The sequence below is a fragment of the Crocuta crocuta genome, unplaced genomic scaffold (assembly GCF_008692635.1).
Source record: "Crocuta crocuta isolate KB4526 unplaced genomic scaffold, BGI_CrCroc_1.0 scaffold466, whole genome shotgun sequence".
Classification (NCBI taxonomy): Eukaryota; Metazoa; Chordata; class Mammalia; order Carnivora; family Hyaenidae; genus Crocuta; species Crocuta crocuta.
The window spans coordinates 958,254-981,761 of record NW_027529672.1 but is presented as its reverse complement, the minus strand read 5'-3'; the positions used below and the strand labels follow the sequence as shown (position 1 = coordinate 981,761).

At 50.4% G+C, this 23,508-nt stretch overlaps 1 protein-coding gene across 1 annotated transcript in view; it reads left to right on the top strand.

Annotated features, from left to right (window-relative positions):
- Positions 1-660: 660 nt before the first annotated feature.
- Positions 661-23,508, top strand: part of CHST15 (carbohydrate sulfotransferase 15) — a 46,881-nt gene continuing 24,033 nt past the window's right edge. The window contains exons 1-6 of the mRNA XM_077762938.1: positions 661-723; positions 863-1,030; positions 14,457-15,517; positions 16,226-16,565; positions 18,307-18,453; positions 21,448-21,604. Of these exons, the coding sequence (XP_077619064.1) occupies positions 14,972-15,517; positions 16,226-16,565; positions 18,307-18,453; positions 21,448-21,604 (1,190 nt within the window). The 5' untranslated portion in view covers positions 661-723; positions 863-1,030; positions 14,457-14,971. The remainder of the gene's footprint in view (positions 724-862; positions 1,031-14,456; positions 15,518-16,225; positions 16,566-18,306; positions 18,454-21,447; positions 21,605-23,508) is intronic.

The window sequence follows — 23,508 nt, the reverse complement described above, 5'->3', positions numbered from 1 at the left end:
GTTCAGCTTTACTTATTTGCGAAAAGGAGGCTTTCTGCCCTGGGTTCGCAGCAACCCCGGTTCATCGGCAAGATGGGCGTAGATGTGTCCACTTGAGAGGAACAGAGGTATTCTTGGAGAACGTGACCTTTGTTATAATACTTTCCTGAATGTTCACCTCTCCCACTTCAAGTATTGAAACTCGTCAAGCTTTTTTTGTTTGTTTCTTTTGTTTTTGTTTTAAAAATATGTGCCACCGAACACTTTGAGAATGTCTCCGCTTAATGGAGAAAAGAATGCCTCTTCCCTAGCCTGAGCATCTCCAGGTTCAGCGTCTGGGGTAATACTCGTCTATAAATAATACTTGCCTGACCTATTTATTTTCCAGAGTTGTGACTCCGAATGCCAGAGTTGAGGGAGGTTATCAGAAGCTGGGTCTGTGTTCTAAGGTCTGAAGGAGGGTGTGAAAGCACCGTTTCGTAACTCGGTTTCTTCCGTGGGCCTCTCCTTCCATCTGAGAGATGGCGCTGGGCTCCGGGCCCTCTGGTGGCAGTGGTGTCTTCATCACTGTGTCACTGCGGGGAGGCGGGGCGGCTCCTCCACAGGCCTATTTTGGTCCCTTCCAGACATTGCCCATATGAAGCCTTTGCAACTTCCCCCCTTCCCGCCTCGCAGCCAGACTTGGCTGAGTCTTCGTACACCAGGCCCGCATCCCTCCCGCTGGCTGAGATCCTGTCGGCAGAGGTAGGAGGGAGACCAAGAAGAGAAACGGGGATGGTGCTTGCTGAGCCCCTCGTGTCAGCAGCCACCACACGAGCGTCTCGCGTGGGTTATCCCCGCTCGATACCTACAGCGATGACGTGTCATTGTCTCCATTCTATAGATGAGCAGATTGAGGCACAGAAGCATGAAGCAGTTTGTCGCCCAGGGGCACACGGCGACCAGACGGGGCATGTGTGTACGTCTGCACACTTGGTGGTTTGGGTTTTCATCTTTTTTCTTCTGCCGCCACGTTTCTCTTTCTGCGAGGGTGATGCGCTCGTGGCCACGCGTGAGTACCCATGTGATGCTTGATCCTGGGTCATCATTGTCAAAGCCTCGTTTGGCATCAGTTAATAGCACGAGACTTGGTCCTCTGGGGTCCGCCCATCCCTGGTGCTCAGGGCCTGTCGGTGCTCTTTGGACGGTGCAGGTTTATAAGCGAGCATGCCCGCCCCGGGGTTTCCTTGGCGGTGGGGAGAGGGTAGGGCTCATTCCCAGGCACGTTATTCTTAGTGAAAGGGGAAGTGGATTTTTTTTAATGAAAATGCCGCATCCTGGAGTGTCCTGTGGGAAGATGCTATGAACGCAGAGATAACTCGAGAACTGAGGAGAGAAAGTGGGGTTTCCATGTAACTTCCAGGTTGTACTTTGCACCAAGCCCTTTAGGGCCACCAGACCCTGCCTCGAGGGGTCCTGCGGCCCCATCGCCCTCACCCCATGCCACCTGCGTTGGGGACGGGGCCAAGAGCGCATTCATTTCCCAGAGGAGGGGACACCGAGGCTCAGAGATGGGAACTTCTGTCCTGGGGGCCTTGGCCCGGTCCGTTTTCCATTCGCCACCCTGTTTGACTGCACATTTGTTGTTCTGACTTCATCTTTCTTGTCGCTGTGGCTGCAGAAGGGATGCTTGCTCTACGTAAGGGAAACCGGAAGTCAGGTGGAGCCGTGTAAGTGGGGAGCAACCGCCCCCCCGCCCCCGCAGCTAGCCTGTTGCAACGTGCGTGTGCGGGTCCCTGTCCTCCCTGCACTGACGGGGGTTTGGGCTTCAGCCTGGGTTTAAATCCAGCTCTGCGTCTTACGTGTGTGTCATTCAGGACAAGTGACTTCACCGCCCAGCTCCTCCATTTATTTTACCTGCAAAATGGAGCAATCACGTGTACCCTCGGTACTGCCTCATCCTCGAGGGGCGTCCACAGGAGCGGGTGCTCGTTCCTGTTGGTTCCCCTCCCCCCTGCCCTACATCACTGCTTCTCAAACTGTCCTCCAGGGCACCCTGCAGGTAGAAGACAGTTCTCACTGGGGTGCCCCCAGCTGGCCCCCAGCAGCGCGCAGCCGGCAAGGTAGGCTGCAGCCCTGTGCGGGTTTTGTATCACTTAGTGACACATCTGAGCTTAATTTGACTTAAAAACAATGCTTTTAATGTGTGAAATGTTTCTTTAAAGATTTTGACCCTGGAAGCTTCAAACGGTCTGGGAGCTCTCCGCAGCCCCCAGCACACCTCCCCGACGCCCTCGGGGGGCTGGTGCACTTGCCCATCCACGTGTGGGGTCTATGCCTCCAAGCCGGGATGGTGCTGGAGTGTCACTGTCCTTGCCTCTGGCCACAGCTAGTAAGGACCAGGCTGACAGTGTGCTCAGTGACTGCAGACAGCGCCCTGGAGAAATCTCCGTTCACCTTGTGCTAAATTCCCCTCCCCCCTGCCCCAGGACATTGGTATTCAGTCTGATCGTTCATGCTTTCCATCAAAATGAAATACATTCCAGAGAAGTGTTTCTGGAGGTTCTTTTTATTCAAGGGTTAACCAGATTCTTATTTTGCTTATCTTTGGAAATAAAACAATGTTTAAAACTATTCCGATCAGCAAAGCCATCTGGTGGGGAGTACCAGCTGCTCCCCATTCAATTGTGGCGCCTTTAATTTATTCATTGAAGGGTGCCGTTGTACATCTGCAAAATCATTATTCGCAGTCGGTTTTGAACATGTGAGCTGTGTGTCTATGCAGGACCTCTCTTCTTCGCCTGAACTGAAGGGCATCTGGGTTGGGCTTCCTCTGCTCCTCGGCGACCCTGCGTTCTTCCTGAATTCCCGTCCAAGCAGGCAGGAGGCTTCTGGGGACTCGAGGGCGGGGGTGGGGGGCAGAGCCACCCTGCGTCTCTTGGCCCCGAGATGTCGTCTCTATGCATCATGCTCGGAGCTGCCTCTGCTTTTTATTCATTTTCTTATTTGTGTGAAGGGAACGTTGTTGAAAGGCAACTGGGATGTGCCTCTCATCTTTGTGGTCTGGCTGCACAAGGACCACAGTGATCCCTTATCCAACAATGTGTCCCTTCTTCCTGGTAGTTAAGGTTTGTGTTGTTGCAGGTGCTGGGAACCCTTGAAAGCATGCAAGAAGAATCATAATGGAGTGTATCACATAAATGGGTCCCTGAGATCACCGGAGCATGGGATGTGTCTGCTTAGGGAAGAAGAGGATGAGGGTCTGAGTGGTGCCGGGTTTGCCTCCAGTCACACGGCACCTGCTATGCCCCACCCAGGCTTGCCCATCCTCCGGTCTGTTCTCTCTCTGCTCTAAGCCATATGGAAGAGGAGGGGTATAGCATCAGAGTCTCTGGGCTTCAACGTCCCCCTCTGCAAAGTAGAAATGCCAATTGCGCTTTCCTGGTAGAGTATCATGACATATGAATGGGATACTCCATGGGAGACCCAGCCTGGGGTCTGGGCACAAGGAAGCCCGAAATAAATTTAGCGCGTGTCACTTTTATTGCTGTCGTCACTAAGTGGCCAAAGCCCTGTTCTGGATATCGGCTGGGAGTTGGCGCCTCATTAATTTAAAAACAAAATGGTTTAGTGGCTACCCACCCCGTGTCAGGGGCAGTAGATGCCGAAGGTTCAGTGGGAAGTCTCCTGCCTGCGTGGATTTGAATTTGGGGCTGAGCCTCATAGAGCTTCCAGGGAGAATCCGCCAGCTCTAGCCTCGGCTGCACCTCCTTGCCTGGGAGACAGGGTGGCCGGCGCGCTGAGCGATGGCCGTCGTTCTGCCCCCGGAACCCCGATTTCTGCGCAGGTGTCTCGCAGAGCTGCCGTCTGACATGATGGTGCGGTGCGGGAGGGAGGTCACGGGCTCTGCAGCCCCACAGGCCTGCGNTGTGGTTTCACCAGCTGTGCCTCTGTCTCCCACGCGTAATGTGGGAGACGCAGTGCTGACCTCGGAAAGTCCCCATCAAGAAGCGACCTTACATGGTACGCTCGTCCTCTGGCATCATGGGAAACCCTGTTTGAGGTATATATCCCAGTCTGCACAAAGGATATTTAATTTTTAATGTCTTGAAACGGACCGAACGTTGCCTTCCTGAAATGCCGTATCCTACATGGCTGTCGTTGTTTTCCTGCCAAGAGTCGTTAGGTGGGCAGGTTTCACAGCAAATCTTGAAAGCTTGTGTCCAGAACGTTTTACCTTAATAGAAAGCCCCCGTCAGTAGATCTGTACGCTCGAGTGGAGAGTCTAGTACCTGAATCTAGTATGCATTCGCGTCACCTCTGGCAATAATAAAATGAGCAATCAGAGGTCGTTTTTTTTTTTCCCTCAATTGGCTTCAGAAAAAGAAAATTGTCGGCCTTGTCACAAAGCGTCTTGTGCGCATTGAAATCAGCGTGTGACAGCTGCAGCGTGAATGTATTGAAGCCTCCTGTCTACCCTTCCCCTCTGCTGGGACAATGTGATCGTTTTGTGCATGGCAGAGAGACGGGTGCCTGACCGTGTTTCATGCAACGATCAGGCAGTTGCACGAGGGAGCTGGGACGCAGCACCCTGTCAGAGTGCCACTGTCTCAGAGAGTCTGACAAGGATCTCATTGGATCCCCCACCTTCAGCCCGCAGATTCTGCTGGTTAGTGTCTCTGTCGTGGACCAGTCAGTGCTGGCTCTTCCCAGGGTCTGCAGATTTCCTGGGCCGGGGGCTTTCGGGCTGTCCTTGACATGGGATGTATAACTCTTGAGTGTCACCGTTTTTCTGGAACCTTTGGAGACTTTGTTCCAGAGTTAGATGGAATGATCCAGAGGGCCTTGGCTGTGTGTTTTTCGTATCTCTAGCTTCAACAAATGCAGTGGGTGCTTGATAAACATGTACTGAAGAGTGTGGGCAAAGGAGGGGTGCCTGGGTGGCTCAGTCAGTTAAGCGTCTGACTTTGGCTCTGGTCATGATCTCTCGGTTTGTGAGTTTGAGCCCCGCGTCTGGCTCTGTGCTGGCATCTCAGAGCCTGGAGCCTGCTTTGGATTCTGTGTGTGTGTGTGTCTCTCTCTCTCTGCCCCTTCCCTGCTCTCTCCCTCCCTCTCTCTCTCTTCCTCAAAAATAAACAGTAAAAAAAAAATTTAAGGGGTGTGGGCCAAGTGAAAAATGCTTTTGTGCCTTTTGGGCTAATTCTCCAGCTTTCCTCTCCTAGTATAAAGCAAGTATGAACCGGCTTCTCAGTGCTTCCTGCGAAATCACTGGCTTCTTCGCAGCCTTAGAAGACGGAACAGATGATGACAGCGGGTTTGTGTTAGGGAGACATTCGCTTCAGATCATTCACCCAGGAGTATTCGGGCTGAAAGGTAGTGCCAGCTCTGGGCGTTACATACATGGAAACAGGCCCAGAGATGCAGTGACTTGCCCGGGGTTACCAGCCNAAGTCTTGCTGCCTTGTCTGGAAGGTGCTACCTTTGTGGCTATAAAGTTTCAAAGCACATGGAGATAAGCCCCCCCCCCATACCCGGTTCAGGCTTTTCCCTTTGATGTGCAAGAACAAAGGAGGGGCACAGGCTGGGGCTTCCTCAGCCTCCCGCACAGGGTGGCCCTTCCCCTTTCTCTCTGCTGTCTTAGCTTCGCATTCTGTTAGTGGACCGGCCCTCACCTCTGTCCCCTGCCCTACACTTGGTGCCAGGCCAGCCTCTGCACACCTCGTCGCTATTCTGGTGCTGTCCCTGTCGCCCGTCATACTTTGCAGCCGGAGGAGACGCTCCTGCGTGATGAATAGAGTCTGAATTGACAGTTTAAGACTCGGTGCCCCAGACACCTGCCTGAGGTACCTGCCTTACCCCCGACGTCTGCCTCCCACATGCTTCTCAGGCCTGTCTCTGTGCAAATCTGTTCTTTGTGTGTGTGTGGGGGGGTGGATTCCTGAAGGGATGGGAAGGTGCTGGGAGGAACGGCCGGACTGTCTGGGGCCAGCCAGGGTGTTGGGCTGCAGGCTAGGATGGGCTCCCCGCTGATAAGGAGCGGGGGAAGAGTGGGGTCAGGACACCGGGTCCCTGTTATGAGCTGCGCATCCTTCGGGAAGTACAGAAGCACATTGGGCCTCAGTTTCCTTGTCTGTGACCTGTGGGCCCTGCCCAGGTATTGATCTGGGCTCTGACTGCCCACCGTCATTTTTGAGGCGTTCCAGATTTGTCATAGCATGAAGCACATGACAGTGGAAATCTCCGGGAATCCCCCACGAGTTCCTTCCTGCCGCCTCTTACCTCCCTCTGTAAAGAAGTGGTTTGCTTAGCCCAGACCTCTAGAACTTCAGGACCAGGCCCATTTTGGGAAAATAGACCCTCTCTGTCAAGCACGGAAGCAAGTTATGGACGGATAATCGTTCTGAAGGGGCAAGCTTTTCCCGGGTTGCATCCACAGCTGTTTCAGAGTCTGCAGGGTTCCCCACCCTGGTTCCTGGGGCACCCGGATGATCCCAGTCGGCCTTGCTCTCCAACATCTCGTTTCTCCTATAAAACTTGGCTGACGTCTCTGTGCTGCTTCTCGCTGTCACCTGTCTCTTGTGATTCATCGCTTCAGATTAGTTGCAGACGAGAAAATTGGACACCTGCGCCTAGAATTACGTACACAAGCAGGCCTGGAGTGAGGGCCAGAGGGCTTCTCCAATCAGGAGAGAACACCTGCTGTATATTGAGGTTTGCAGTGTGCCAGATGCCAGAATAAGCATTTTATAAATACTGTCTCATTTCCTCTTCACATCCGTGCTAGGCAACACAGATGGTTTTACTCCCATTTTACAGATGAGGAAGTAAAGTCACAGAATGGTTAAGTCAGTTGCCTGAGATCATAAAGCTGGCAAGGAGTTGAGTGGGAATGAAATGCAGGCCTGCCTGATTCCAAGTCCTGAAACCCTTTGTTTGGACTGCCCAGAAAACATGCTTTGCTACATCCAGACTTTTTAGCGAGTTGCAAATCACTGGGCCCCTAGGCCAGATGCAAGGGAGGAGTTGGCTGCCTCTCAGGGAGATCTGATCACAGTGGAAATGCCTATTTCTCACGGATGTATTGTATGGAATGAAAGACTAGTTTAGAATATATTTTCTGTACTGGAAGGCATGTGAAGTAGTCATTATTAACACATACAGTGGTGATGAAAACCTAACATGCAGTCAGGTGTACTTTAACTTTTTAAAAATGTTTATTTTGAGAAAGGGAGTATGAGTGAGTGCATGAATGGGGCAGGGGCAAAGAGAGAGAGAGGGAGAGAGAATCCCAAGCAGGCTCCATACTGTCAGCACAGAGCCAGATGTGGGGCTCGATCCCACAAACTGTGAGAACATGACCTGAGCCTAAATCAAAAGTTGATGCTTAACTGACTGTGCCACCCAGATGCCCCCACAGTCAAATATACTTTAAAAATAACTTTTAGGGGCACCTGGGTGGCTCAGTCACTTAAATGTCCAACTTCGGCTAAGGTTATGATCTCATGGTTCATGAATTCAAGCCCTGTGTTGGGCTCCGTGCTGACAGCTCAGAGCCTGGAGCCTGCTTCAGATTCTCTGTCTCCCTCTCTCTCTGACCCTCCCCTGCTCACGCTCTCCCTCTCTGTCAAAAATAAATGAATATTAACAACAAGATTTTTAAAATAACTTTTATTTATTTTTAAATGTTTTATTTCTGAGAGAGACAGAGACAGAGTGTGAGCAGGGGAAGGCCAGAGAGAGAGGGAGACACAGAATCTGAAACAGGCTCCAGGATCTGAGCTGTCAGCACAGAGCCTGATGCAGGGTTCGAACCCACAAACCTTGAGATCATGACCTGAGCCGAAGTCGGATGCTTAACCGACTGAGCCACCCAGGTGCCCCTTTAATAACTTTTAAAAACTGCCTGTGTTTTATAGGACACCAATCTTGGGCCCGCCAGGAAGACCCTGCAGGCCCCATAGTTTGAAACCCCTCTTGTAGACAGAGCACGGAGGAGGTGTTCCAGTCATCAGGAAAGGTCAGCTCTGGCAAGGACATCATAAAGACCAGGCTCTAGGAAGGGTTTGCTCAAGGAAGCACGGAAGAAATGACAGCGGTCCCAGAGAGAGGCAGGGAGAAGGCATCTTTACAAAAAGTGGGGAGAATGGAGTCAGTTGTCCAGCTAACAAAGCACGACAGCTGCAGCTGTCACAAACACACATTTTGCCAGAAAGTAACCTGGCGTGTGACATTTGGGCAGTCTCGTCTTGTTTGGGCAGGGCTGCCATCTGCGTGGCCGGCACTGTTTTGGCACATCTGCCGCTGGTGTCAGCCAAGGGGTTCCATTAGGCAAAGGCATTGATTCAGTTGATTCATTAGGTCTTTGGATGAATTGCTTTGGACTGAGTCACTCGTGATTCACTTTACTCCTATAAACACACTTTTTTGGAACTTATAAATGTACAGTTATACCGGCTTCACTTAGGAACACCTAGTGTTCATAACCTGTGGATGAGTATATCAGTTAGCTTTTATACGCCCCAGACGCTGCCCAGCCGCCACACTCTTCCTGTGGTGACGGCAAAGGTGTAGGGGGCAGGTGGGTACACATGACGCGTCTTAAGGCCTGGGCTTGGGACTGGCACCTGGTCACTTCTGCTGCTGGTGTTGGCCAGAGCAAGTCTCAAAGTGAGGCCAAACGGTGGAGAAATGCATTCCACTCCACTAGTCGAAGGGGCTGCAAGGTCACTCATGTGACGAAGAGTAGAAGATGAGGCAGGGTAATAAACTTGAACCAAGAGTATAATCGACGGTAAATAATAATCCACTGCTACTTACTGAATACTTCTCCTGGGCTGGGACTGTGTCTATATAGAAATAGCTAACAGTTATTTAGCAGTTATCATGGGTCAGTCTCCTAAACACTTTGTATGAATTGATCACTTGATCAGTGCTACGGGATAGGTCCAGTGTGTACTTCCAGTTTACACCCAGGGACACAGGAAGGGACGAGTATCGAGACTTGCTCAATGTCAAAGCCAGGTATTCAGGCCCCAGTGCGGTAAGTGATCTGTTACCGTCAGGGATTTCTTTGGAGAATACAGAGCCCCACATCAGTTAAGTGACTTGCCTAAAGCGTTGGCATCCTGGCCCGTAGGACTGCTGTCTTCCGTCCAGTATGCCGTAGACAGTGAGTGATAATCGAGGGTCCTAGCTTTCTTCTGTTGATTTGACTGCATGTGATCAAAAGCGTGACGCTCCGGGTATAAGGATGGACCCGGGAATCTGTCGTTTGTACAGGACTCTCCAGACTTGCTGCTTCTCCGTCTCAGAGACGATCTTATGATATTTTTGAGCTAAACATGAAAAATGTTCCCTCTTGCACTTGTTGATGAATATTCCTTGAAGAAACGTATTTCCATATACGTAGCCCGAAGAGAAATGTCAGCAGTAGGACATGCAAGTCACAAGAACGCCTTGTGTTTTTAGCAAAGGTTACTTAAGACCCATCAAATCTTTTTTCCTTAAAACAGTCAAAGAAAATAATGTAGTTAGCTATTTTTTTTCCCTCTCTTCTCCCAGAGGGCAGATGTAAATGTTCTACCTAAATGAAGCTATTTATTTAACTCCATCCAGATTTCTTTTGAAGTTTTGTACATCTTTCTTCTGCTATATCAGCTCATAGCCACCATAATTTAATAAGTTTTTCCTAGGGTGAAATTGGATGCCCTTTATTGATCTTACACTGAGGGGGCATTCAATTACTTACTCTAAAGTGGTGTTTCTGGGTCTCTCAATTACAATTTTGTTATAAATGGCTTGCTAATGATGCTTGGGGTACATGGGTTAATAGGGGGCATCCTAGCCAGAGCTGGGTAATTGAACACTTTCTATTTTGGGACCAGTTATCTGATGTCTCATGGTGCTGGTTCCCACAGTTACAGTCTGCATCCACAGGGCACAGCAGTGAGCCCAGGCTGGGAAGCAGTCTCCCTGAAATGCATACCGGGGTGCTTTGGTTTAGTACCTGCATGGAGCGCCAAGGGTCCTGATTAACCTGAGGCGACTGGCACCAAAACGTGGACATTCCAGACAGCTCAAGTGCAAGGGAAACACATTGCTTATTTTTTAAGAAAGAACAACCCGAGTGTTAGGTTTCTGCACGACGGTTCTCAGGATAATCGGTGGCGTGCGGAAAGGGCCAATTCGGGAACACAATAGCAATCCATTTTCCTTTCAACACGGTGTCAGTGATTCGATTTTTCTTCACTGAGTTATGTTAGTTAATAGTTATACATATTGTAAAGATCCTTTGGAAGGAATACATAGTGTGCATCCTTTTTTCTGCATTTGGATGAGTCTCAGCCCTGACTCCTGCCTTTTAGGTCCTATGGGAGTCTGGCTCCCGCCTCCTCTCCCATCTGGCTTCTACCCGTCACCTGCCCCAGAGCCCAGGGGTCTACCCTCCTCGTTGTCCCCCTGGGCTTTGACCCCCAGCTTCTCACCTTCACAGGGTCTTTTCGTCTCCCGATCCCCCGTGGCTGGCTTCCTTCTCGGGATTCAGGTGACCCCTCCCGACTGGTCTTCCCTGGTCCAGCTGCTGCTGGACCCCTTTATGATCAGGCTGCAAGTCTGACCCAGGGGGTAGAGGTCCGCGCACAGGAAAGCCCCTGACGACAAAGAATGATGTGGCCCTCGTGCTGCACTGTGAACACCTGTTCTAATGGTGTCATTGAATTCTCCTTTTGTATTTTCTTCAGAGCTCTTATCGCTGTGGTTTGTCACATGTCTTGTCTGCTACCCAGTAGCCTCTAACTCCTGGTGGGATATAACCTCCAGGTGGGGAGGGGTCTCCTTGTTGGTGTCACGTCTGTACCACTCCTGTCTGCACAAGGCTTGGTCTGCAAGCCTCAAAGCTGCCGGCCCTGCACATCCAAAGGCCCCAGCCATGTATGGTATATAGTCATGTGGCTTGTTTTTAATCAACATCATCAAGGGGTGTTTTGCGTACTACCTGCTAGCCATATGTTTTGGTAAAACTTGTAAACGTAAGGTAGCTTTGTGTTTTTTCTCAAAGAGGGTCTTCTGATCCTTCCCCCTTGCTAACAATTCCAACTCCCCAGGCCCTAGCTGGGTGCCCTTGAATTCAATTCAGTTCCAGTAAGAACTCACTGGAGCTCACAGGGACCCCACAAGTTAAGGGCTCCATCCCCCAAGACTGCCCCCACTTCAGATGCCAGTTGCAAGTACTGGGTCCCTAGGCTACCCAACTTCTGTTTGGCCTGGCTACAAATTCAGAGGTTCCCACAGGGCCCTCCTTAGTTCTGATAAGTGACTAGAACAATGCAGAGAATTCAGGAAAGCACCTTACTTATGATTACCAGTTTGTTATAGCCACATGGAACACATGCAGGGGCCAAGGTGTGCGGGGAGGGGCGTGGAGCCTCCCTGCCTTCCTCTCTGGACGGGCCACCCTCCCAGCATCTCCACCAACTAGAAAGCTCCCTGAATCCTGACATTTCGGGGCTTTTATGGAGGTTGCATTTCATAGGCGTGATTAATAAATCACTGGCCATTGATAATTAACTCCGTCTCCTCCCTGGAGGTCGAGAAGTTCCAACCTCCCAACTGGCTAATCAAGGCTCAGGCTTTCCGGTGACCAGTCCCATCCTGAAGCACTCCGGGGCTCCACCAAAGTCACCTCATTAGCATAAGCTCAGGTGTGGCTGAAGGGTAAAAGGTGCTTCAGTCGCCTCTTCGGAAATCCCAGGGGTTTTAGAAGCTGTATGCCAGGACCTGGGGCCGTCAAAGACCACATGTGTATTTTTTATTCTGTCGCCACCCCCCCCACCCCCGCTGCCATCTTGTATTGGCTTTAGGTCTCCACACTTCGGTGGCATCTTTGGCAATGCCTGGTACACAGTTACCCTTCAGAAGGGGTCCAGGGAACAAAAGAACAAACAGGTGAATGAGTTGTCGCTCTAGTTCTCTGCTCCCTGTTTCATGTTTAAGGTGCAAGACCGGAGGAACGGTCTGGCCGGAGGGGGCAGCCTACCCCGGGGTACACATGCTTGGGCTCACCGTGTCCCAGAGCATCCCTGTTGAGACCGTCAGCTTCCCCAACTACCCGGATCTGTTTACTTACTTTGCTTGTAATAAGAAACCTTTGTTGGGGCGCCTGGGTGGCTTAGTCGGTTAAGCGTCCGACTTTCGCTTAGGTCATGATCTCACGGTTCGTGGGTTCGAGCCCCGCGTCGGGCTCTGTGCTGACTGCCAGCTCAGAGCCTGGAGTCTCTTTCAGTCTGTGACTCCCTCTCTCTCTGACCCTCCCCTGCTCACGCTCTCTCTCTCTCTCCTAGAAATAAATAAAATATTAAAAAAAAAAAAAGAAACCTTTGTGTTTAAGAACATATTTGCCCATTCTGTTGGGTCCAGATTTTGTACATTCTTGTCTTAGAGCTTCAAAGGCCATGTTTTTTTAAAGAAAATCCTAATTAGACTTTCTGCAGCCAGAGACACAGAAGGGTGCGAACACACTCCCCGCTGGGATCCTGGTGGGAGCCTTCTCTTAACCCCGCTTGTCCTTGTCTTCAACGTGTAAAAAAATGTTTTCTTGGCTTAGTGATGGGATTTCTAAGTAGGGGATCTTGCCCTTTTGTTTCTTTGGTTTGGAAGAATTGTTTGTACCAAGTGATGGGTCAAGGGTGGTTAAGCAAGTGGGAGGCAGAGATTTGAGCCTGGAGGCTCCTGTCACGTCCCTCCAACTGCTCTCAGGGATGAGGGGAGCAGAGCAGTTTGCTTCCACCCTCCCTCCTCCCCCCACTCCTCTGCTCTTCCCAGAACTGCCCTGACCCCGATCTCAGCCTTTACTAACTAGCATTTCTCAAGCTGGTTCCTTGCGACATTAGTGGGAATTCCATGGCCAATTTTGTGTTGGAAATTTTGTGTGTTATATCCCTCTCCTGTGGATAGGCTCTTGTAGGGCTTCATAGAGTATTAAAGGCTTCAGAAAGTCCTGTAGTAAGGAAGTCTGATTTTTATCCACTTTACCTTTTCTCTGAGTAATGTAAGCACAGAACATGTACCAACAATGTGCAGAACATTGAGTGGAAGACATTTTAGGAAAAGTTGCTTGGCTATTTCTTGGTCAACGTACTTTGATATAGCATGGGCCTTTTGTTTCAAGGGAAGGGAAGGGTTCTGCCTGTGAGTTCTCATTGTTCAGCCTTCCAGCCAATACAAGGAAGTTTTAATGGAGGGTTAGTCAATCCCACCTTGAAAGGTAGGATTGTTTGAGGGCTGTGAGTGTGTGTGTGTGTGTGTGTGTGTGTGTGCGTGCCCACATGCACGCGTGCTGTGCCAAGTCAGAGGTGAGTCCACTGCCCTTGGGGTAATTCTCAAGAGCTAAGGAAAATTAATATGATAGGATTTCCCATCTTTGATTCCACTTCAAGTGTTCTTGGCATTCACTGACAATTAAAAGTCCTAATAGTAATGGTCATCGATGGCAGTTATTAATGTTGCCTACCTTCCAGGGAGGCCAACTATGTGTAGGCATTACGCAAACTCTTTGTGTGCATTAACTAACTTAGTACTTGCAACAACAGTCTTATAAGGGAGATACTCTTACCCCAATTTTACTAGGGAAGGCCAAGCTCAGAGAGGTTCTGTGGCTTACTTGAGGCCACACAGGTAGTTAGTGGTGGTCTACCATTATTGGAAACTAAGCCTCCTCCTTTGCTCTTTTTACAGCATCTACAAAGAAGTGTCATTCGGGCAACAATCTATTTTATAACCACAGAATTCTGTTAATGGATTTTTAAGAATCATGTTTTCCCCCGGATGATGAAAGTGAAAAATGATTTCAGGGTCTGAGTGTTATGTTCCTCGGGAGAATACTGCACGTTGGATTTAATTGCTTAATAACTTAAAGTCAAATGGTTTTTTATATGATACACTCTACTGAAGGAGAGAATCATTTCAGTGTTTCCAAATTGTCATTAACTTTTGCCTCCCAAACTGATAATAAAGGTTAGATCTCGGTAAGAGGCGCTCGGTGCTATCAGGAGAGAAAAAAACCACATGATCTCCGCACACTCCTCTCCTAACCAGGCTGCTTCTTGGGTATTTTGTTGGTTTTAAAGCACTGATACTTCCAAACAGTCACTGACTGTGCATGCCTCTGAGCATGACTATGAACTCCTGAGATTCTAGGATCCGGTACTTGGCTGTGGCATGTCTGGGACACTAGAGGGTATATGAGCTGTGCAAAATATGATGTGTCTGATGTGGTGCCAGTGCTGGAGTCACATTTGGTGGTGAGCTTGAACTCCAAAGCCAAACCCTAAGGACCTGAAACGTCTCCTTTTATCCTGCATGATTTTTTTGTCCCTTGCTTGTGACCGAGCAGACTGGCTGAAACACAGGAGTGGGAAAAGAACTTCTCTCCTTGGAAGGTGGTCTCAGGGTTATTGCGATCCTCACACAATGTACTCAAATCTCTTTTCTCTGTTGTTTAGGTAGTCTGACCTTTTAAAGACTTGGATTCCCCCAAAGAGGAAACATTTTAAAGGAACACGAGATGTAGAAGAAGTCTTCATGCATGTCCCCGAGGATGGAATGCCAACCTGTCCCTCACTGAGACCATGATCCCTTCTAATCTCTTGGATGTTTCTGTGTTCTCCTGCAAGAATTCTTCCACTTCATCGTGTGCCATGGGAAAAACCTGAAGGACAGGCAGCATTGTTCCCAAACTTGTGGCTTTTTCTAAGGCTTCAGTGGCTGTTACAGAACATGACAATTGGAGATCACTTCTTTTTGTTGTCTTTCAGAGTTGAACCAAAGAAGGCACTTCCTCATTGTCTAGCGCTTTGGTGCCTGCTCGTTTTTATATTTGTTTCCATTGCTTGTGCCTTAAAACCATCTTACGTAATCAAAAGACATCCTTGAAAGTTTTCCAGCACCACTTGCACGCATCTGGGCTCCGCGGGGGCTCTCCCATGGCTCTGTGGGCCAGAAGTCCAAGGGCATTACCATGAGGCACTGCATCAATTGCTGCATACAGTTTTTGTCCCACAACGAGCACAAACAGCAGGTTGGCTGCGGAGGAGGCCCCCTTGACGGTCACCCGGAGTGCCCTGCGTGCAAAGGAGAGAATAAAATTGTGCTTCGTGTGGACGGTAAGCAGATGAACTTGCTTGCTGTTCTCGAGGTGAGGGCTGAGGGGAATGAGAGCTGGGGCAGGTTTCTGCGCTTCAAGAAGGGGAAGCGATGTAGCCTCGTTTTCGGAGTGATGATCATGACCTTGGTGATGGCCTCTTACATCCTTTCTGGGGCTCACCAAGAGCTTCTCATCTCCTCGCCTTTCCATTATGGAGCCTTCCCCAGCAATCCCAGCTTGATGGATGGTGAAAGCCCAAGTGACACAAAAGAGCATCATCACCAGCCCCCTGTAAATAATATTTCATACGTGAAAGACTACCCAAGCATTAAATTAATTATCAACAGCATCACGGCCAGGATAGAGTTCACCACCAGGCAGCTCCCCGACATAGAAGATCTCAAGAAGCAGGAATTGCATGTGAGTAGCCTTGTGCTAATCTCCACTGACTGATTGATTTTTAAAAATAGATGCTTCCTCTTCTGTGGCCATCTCTGGGAACCCGGGAAGAAAAATGATGGAAAAAATGTCTCATGTGTAACAAGGATAATTTGACAGCCTCACAGATCAGAGTGCGCTGGGAGAGGGCTGTCTGTTCACGATGTTTATGCCAAGGAGGAAATTCAAAGTACTGAATGGCGAAGCTAGAAATACAGGAAGAGCCACCACTTCTCATAATTTAATTGCAGGACTTGAACCGCAGCCATGGTGGTTCAAGTTGCTTTTGTAGATCACCAGCATCCTGTTTCTATTGTGTCCTAATTAGTATTTTTGTCTGTAATGGTCATTTAAATACACAACTAGTAAAAAGAGTCCAACTGTGAAATTTAATTAGATTGCTGTGCGCGCGTGTGCGAGAAAGAAAGATAAATCATGGTAGAACGGATTTTGAATAAGCTTTTATCTTCATTCTCTCCAAATTTTAGTTTTATTTTGGTCTAAGGAAAAACACGGCCTTGGCTATTTACCAAGTTTTGCGTTATTTTATTGCTTAGCCATTATCATTTAAGAGTTCAGACGCAAACACTGTCGTGAGGATTGGGGCAGGATCGCATCGTGGCTAGAAGGCGTTCTTGCTAATTTCCCCCCCCTCGGTGTGTCTCTCCCTTTTTTTCTCTTTCGTTGCAGATGTTTTCAGTAATCCCCAATAAATTTCTTCCAAATAGCAAGAGCCCCTGTTGGTACGAGGAGTTCACGGGTAGGAACACCACCGACCCCTACCTGACCAACTCCTACGTGCTCTACTCCAAGCGCTTCCGCTCCACCTTCGACGCCCTGCGCAAGGCCTTCTGGGGCCATTTGTCCCACGCCAGCGGGAAGCACTTCCGCCTCCGCTGCCTGCCGCGCTTCTACATCATCGGGCAGCCCAAGTGCGGCACCACCGACCTCTACGACCGCCTCCGGCTGCACCCGGAAGTCAAGTTCTCCGCCATCAAGGAGCCCCACTGGTGGACCCGGAAGCGCTTTGGTGAGTGCCAGGTGCCGCCGCGAGGGGCGGGGCCTGCGTCTGCGCTTCCTTCTTCCTGTCCCCGTCTCCCGCCTTCCCGCTTCAGTGGTTTCCGGCTCATATCCCACTTCCGGTGGTGGTGCCAGGCGCTGCCAGGGAGGCTGGGCAGGAGGTGAGGAAACACCCCGAGATGCAGGGAGCAGACAGTTGGCTAGTCCAGGGCGCCCCACGCAAACATCCAGTGGGGCTGGAACCCAGCTCCCAGCCACTGAGGGAGCATTTATTGAGTGCCGGCTGTATGCAGGGCGAGGGGAAGGGTGCAGAATCAGCAGCCGCTCTTGTTCTGAAGAGCTTTGGTACACCTGTCAGCGGTGAGAGGTTAAGAGCCAGGTGGACGTATTTCTGGGGCTGTCTGCCCCCAGCTCTGCAGCTCTTCCTGCCTGACCCTCCCCCCCCACCCCCCCTGCCCAGGGGACACTGTACAAAGGCTGCCATGCAGAGGGAGGTTTGAGTTTCTGGCTGGCTTCTCCCAGAGCTGTGAACACGTCATCGAGCTGCTTTGGGCCTAACTTTCTCTGACCTGCTCTGTCCATCTGCCCCAAGTTCAGAATGAAAATCACATCCACATAATTCTGGGTGACCTTGTTCACAGCACCCCTGTCTCACCGGGGTGACTGTGGACACCGCCTCCACCCAGCCCGAGCCACCCTGCAGCCCTGATGTCACTGTTTCCGCTCAGCTTTTTCCCTTCTGCCAGGAGATGTTTGGTCACTTTGACAAATGTCAAAGCTGGGGTGGGACTCGACGTGTTTCATGCAAAGGACCCAGGTGGCTTAGAAGGGAATCTTTAAAGTTTTCCTTAGTAGAACCCAAGTTTAGACCAAGTCCTGTTTGTTTCCTGACAAATTGACTTAGTCCTTTTGATGTTCTTCCCGGAGTGAACGAACAGAAGTGTAAATGTGTCTTTTGTGGTTTGGCAGCGGCGGCTGTGGGAGCCACGGTTTCACGTGGGGTGATCTCCCTGCACAGCTCACCATTCACCCTAATGAAAACCAGCTTCCCCCTGGCAGGGAAGAGGGAAGCACAAGAACATGCTTCTGGAATCCGCTCCCCAGGGTCTCCTTGACCCTCTTGCTATTTTGCACATGGATATTTTCTCTCTGCTTTCCGTTAACCTTGGTAGTTGTGGTTTGGGACAGTGGGTTGTGAATATATTCGCACGTGACATTCACCCACTTTGAAGGCCAGGGGCACGTTTAGGCTGCGTCGGTCAATGCCGGAATGACTGGTGAGTTCAACCAAGGGTTTGTCCCGGGACTATCCTTTCCACCCCATTTAGGCAGACAGACAAGCTGCTGGATCAAACAGGCCAGAAATAGAAGCTCAGATAAAAACACCCTTTTCTGTTAGCTACAATGTGTGCCTTCTGGATGCCCGTTGCTGTTCAGACACGTCAGGGCCCATCTGGTGCACATGGTAACCAGCCCCTAAGCCTCTGGCCCTCCAAGCAGATGCTTTTATAGGTCTTGAGCAGGTGCACCGTCCTTGAAGCCGCCGCTTGTAGCTCGGTGGTGGCCTCCCACTCCCCAAAACGTGCACGGATTAAAGAAGACAGCCGATTTGCACACGTCCTCCCTGTGAGCCACCTCCCGCAGCTGGTGGGCCCCCGGCCCTTTAGATCCCTCTCTGTTACGCCCTCGGAGGCCACCATCTAGCGCTTTGCAACCTAGTTCTCAGTAACTCTACTTCTCGGTTCTCGTAGGAATTGTCCGCCTGAGAGATGGGCTTCGGGACCGCTACCCCGTGGAAGATTACCTGGACCTCTTTGACCTGGCTGCACACCAGATTCATCAAGGACTGCAGGCCAGCTCTGCAAAGGAACAGAGCAGGATGACGGGGATCATCATCGGTGAGGCTTCTGGGAAGCTCCCGTTAGGGCCACTCACGCCCTGGGTCTGGGCCCCCATTCCCACCGGGCCCCTTCTTCCCTGACATCGGTCCAGCTTTTGCTCCGCCCATGGAACGTTTGCCTGACGCTTGCTGCCTCTGTTGAAGGTGCCCTTCCCAACCTGGCCGTCGTTTCTTACCCCTCCGTAAGATGTTTACGTCACTTGTGCCATTTCTGTAAAGCAGAATTAGTTCTGTGAGACTCGACTGCACCAGAAATGGTTGCTTAAAGAAGTCGACATTTCATTGTTTTTATTTAAATTAAGTGCACAGGCTTGGTCTCATGGCATACTGGTCTGAGTTTGGATGGGCCATCGTGATCGCAGATAACCAATTAGTCATTGATGTAGTATTGTGGCTTTTGTAATTCCCGGGCCACTGGGGCCTGGCGAAAGATTGAAGCAATCTCTCCTGAAATAGATGCAGCTCAAACACATTGTTGGTGGCTAATTGCTGTTGAAAAAGCCTAGCCCTTATCCACGTAATGCCTTTAGACGTGCAGAATGAGGTGGTTTGATTAATAATCATTTTTTTTTTAAATTCACAAGAACGGTTTATAAAAAAACCTATCTATCCACTCTTTGTATTGAATTCAGCTTAGAAAAAGACATATATCCACTTATACCTTTTGAAAGAGAGAAATCTAATCACATATTTTGCTTAAATTGGTTACCTAAGGCAGCAATCGGTTTGTTTGGTTTTTGAAATTTTCCTAAATGTATTTTGATTCTCAAATTCGATGAATCTTTTTAGCAGCTCAGAGGAATTGCAGTCAACCATTTGAAATATGGCCTTTTGCTTTCTCCTGTCTAAGGAGATAGGTTTACATGCCTAAGCTCTGATTTATTTATTGTTTTTTTTTGTTTTTTTTTTAACTCACATCAAGTTCTGAGAGCTGGGTGAGATCATACACCACCCCCACCCCCCCCAGTGTGAATTGGCTACTCACTATTTTCTAGCAGCCTTGGGTCTACACACCTCACATCACAACTCTAATTAATATTTGATTGTGACTCCCACACCGTGTGCCTCTGGGAGAATCTGTTCCTATGAAGGAGCTAAAAATATACATCCTAGGGCTAAGAAATAGAGCCTAAGATAATGAATGAAAAAGGAAAGCCTGAGTTTGGTTTTCTAATTTGACTTACTTCCAGATTTAAAAAGGAAAATTAAGGAAAAATTTTGCTGCTCTGATGCGTACCTAGCACAGAATTTGATGAGTTGCCTGGTGGTGCAGAGGCAGGTGGACAGCTGGCAGTGAAGCCCGGCCTGTGCCACTGGCCAGCTCTGTGCCACGTGATAAGTCAATCTTTGTGTTCCTGGCCTTCAGTCTGCACATCTGTATAATGGGCTCGTTGGACCAGATCCATTCGGGCTCCTCCCAGCCCTGAAACGTGATTCAGCTCTGCTTTAGGGTCTCGGGTTAGATCTTCAGTAGAGCATGAGGGTCTTGCTTCATCTCGGCTCACGGGTCAGGGGTCAGAGAGAGCCTTTGCTCAGTGGTCTGTGCTAATTACCAGAGTCGCAAGGGATTCCAGTGACGGGGTTCTCGGGGGTGGGGCCCCAGACACACTGAAAGGCTCCTGCCTCTGCTGTCAGGACCCCCTGATCTGCCCTGACAAAGTGCTCAGCTGGGCATCTGATTGCTGATGGAGTTGTGGGTCTTCTCCTAGATCGTAAGGTCAGAGAAGAGAAGAGAAGGATTGCCCCGTTTCCTTTCTCGATCCCCAATGCCAAGCACACTGCCAGGCACCTTTTAGACACTAGATGAATGTCTTCTGGATAGATGGATGTGAAATGAATGGAGATGGATGGACGGACGGACGGGTGGAGGAACAGATGTTTCTCTGATTGTAGAACTAGTATATTCATGAGTTCTGGCCGAATCTGTGCCAGTTTAGTTTTAGATACTTTCCTTGTTGTAATATTCTCATATTCATTGTGAGTGGAATGTTCAAAGGGCTTCTGATGGGCATGTCTTTCCCGTGTTCTACGGTCTGATCTTAGAAAACAAGAAAGGAAAAGCCAGAACGGAAATGCTCCCCTGAACGTCTGAACATTCTACAGAAAGGACAGGGCCTTGCCAACCCCCTGCGTTATTGTGATGCACTCATCCCTGATCAAAGAAACTAGTGTTTGGGCTCAGATTTTCCTGGACTAAGTGACTTTGAGATGTATCAAATACCCATGTAAAATGTCAGGAAATTGAATTTGTGTGTAATTGATCGACTTGCCTTTCTTTCTAAGTCTCTGAAGATTCTCCTAAAAAGAAAAGAAAAGTCAGGGAATCAGTTCAAGTGCCTGAGAGGGAGATGTTGAAATGTGTGTATCTTGGCCCCTCCCCGGTTTATGTGTGTTTAACATTTCCTCCTTTGTTCACACAGACTGTCATGAAATCAGGGCCAGACCAACCGTCCATCCACCCAGTCAGTACTGAGTGAATGCCAGCCGCGTGTGGGGCGATGGGGTGGGCGAGCCCGTTGGACACAGCACCTGAGACCGAGGTCCCACGAGCCTTCCCGCCAAGCCTCCCTCTCATTTGGTCTCAGACAGAGTGTGCCCCGGACCACCGTTGGGGTTTCACACAAAATCCGATGCTGATTGCATCTAATTTCCTGAAGGGAGTTAGCTTCCTTAAGTTGCTCCTTCATCCCTGGCACTTTTCGAAGGGAACCATCTAGTACATTCTTGGCAGGCCCTTAAAACGCCGCAGCACTGTGCACAAAGTCAAACATCATGAAATTGGGTGGCCAGATCCTGGTAGAGGGTTTTTTTGGGCACATCCCGGAGAGGAGCTGGGAGAAAGCNAGCCCCCTGTGCCGGCGACGGTGGCCCAGCTCAGCCGTTGTGGCTGGTGAGGGGGAAGGCATCTGAGCCACGTGTGGCCCCGACGGCAGGCTGCCCTGCGGGAGCGCAGAACCCAGCCCTGCTCAGCTGCCACCTTCCCTGTTCCTAGGGGAGGCCAGTGCCTCCACTATGTGGGACAACAATGCCTGGAGCTTCTTCTACGACAACAGCACGGATGGGGAGCCGCCCTTCCTGACCCAGGACTTCATCCACGCCTTCCAGCCAGACGCCAAGCTGATCGTCATGCTCAGGGACCCCGTGGAGAGGTGAGCCTGGATCTCTTGCATTTGGGGGAGAAAAGGCAGTTTTAAAGAATGACTTTCTCATCATGAGCAAGATCTTGTCTTTTTTTTTTTTTAAATAAACAAGCTTAACTTGCAATGTTACTGCTATTTCTTATGTAAATGTTATTCTTGGTGCAGCCTTTGGTGGGTCTAAACAAATTGGGGAGTGTTTTTTCAGACATTCTGACTGCAGTCTTTGGGCCTTCAGCCTCTGGCCTGGGGACGTGGGACCTTCCTCAGGTCCTGTCAGGGCACGTGAAACCCCCTGGGGATCAGGGGCGTCAGGGTTTGCCGGGCGGTTTAGCTTCTGCGATTCCTTGTGTCACAACCCGAGCGCCGCCTTCACCCCTGGAGCTCCGAGCCTTCGGTCTCTGGCTTTCCTCGAAAGACCAGAAGGAGGGAAAATGAGGGGCAGGGCTGCCTGGTTGTAAAAAGCAGGGGCTGCCTGGTATGACTGAGGCACAGCGGGCATGACCCTGGAGGGCGTGGGCATGGCTGGGCCAGCACCGCGATGCTCCCGTCACAAGGATTCTGCATTGACGGCAGCGGCTCGGGTCTTCCAGGACCTGAAAGCCACTTAGCCCAGCCGTCTCCACAGTATGAGCACATCAGAGACGAGGGGCCCGCAGGCTGGTCCAGGACCCTGGAGTGGGGTCTGCAGGACCCAGGATGACCAGTCCAACTCTGCGAGAATATTCTTCCTGTTGTGAAACCAAATCTGCCTTTTGGGAGCATCCACACTTCGGACCCACTTCTTCCTCATAGAGTCACATAGACCAAGTGTCATTGTCCCAGATGGCAGTGCCTGCCAGATGCGGACGACAGCAGCCAGAGCCGCTGTGTCTTGCTTGTCTTTGGGCTGCCTGTCTCTTGTCATGGGTTACGCCTTTCACAAAGCTGTGCTGGAGTTCTAATGGCCGCCGTACGTGTGAGGGCGACCTTGTTGGAAAACAGAGTCTTTGCGGATGGACTCAAGTTAACGTGAGGTTATACTGGACCAGGGTGGCCCCTGATCCCCTGGCTGATCCCCCTCTGAGAAGGGAAATTTGGACACAGGGACATGCAGGGAGGACAGACACCTCATGATGGCAGAGGCAGAGTGGTGTGTCCGCAGGCCCGGGCACGCCTAGGACTGCCCACCTCCACCAGCAGCTGGCGATGGGCTGGGACAGCCCCTCACTCAGATCCCCCTGGGGACCCCACGTTGCTGAAGCCAGGATTTCAGGTTTGGAGCTTCCAGAAACCCCAAAGACTAAAATCCCGCGGTTATAGGCCGACAGATTGTGGTAGAAACGAATATGCCCCAATACCTTCCTTGGATGGCGTGTGTTCTGGTCTCATATCCTCACCAGTGATGGCAGGAAGATGGGTTTGTTATGGAAATTTTAGGAAATTCGGTGGGAAGCTGGAAGGGAAAACTGGTATTAAAAAGCAGCTTTAGTCTCCCACCAGCTTACCTGTGCAGATGAGTGTTGTGTGTGTGTGTACGTGTGTGTACACAGCCGTATGCACATACAGTCTTACACTTGCTGCTTTTGTTTCACACCGTTGCCTCCAGAAGGACCCGCCTTAAAGTCCTGCCCTGGTCCCTCCCTGAATTTGTCTCTGTGTCCCTTTGGTGGTGATCTTGAAACGGCGCCTGTGGCTCTGACTGTGGCCTGGTCAGAGGAGAGCAGGACTGTCCCCCCCCGTCTGTGCCGGGGCAGCCCTCCCGGTGCTGCGCCATGTGGTACATCTTTGTGCCTGGATGCTTCCAGCCCGGTTCTGTCCTTCTCCTCAGGAACCCACCCCGTCTGGTTCCGACGCACCCGCTGACCTCGGAGCAGCTTGCCACGTCCTACCTGCTGGTTCCCACACTTGGGAGGCTCGGGGAGTGGACTGCCCCC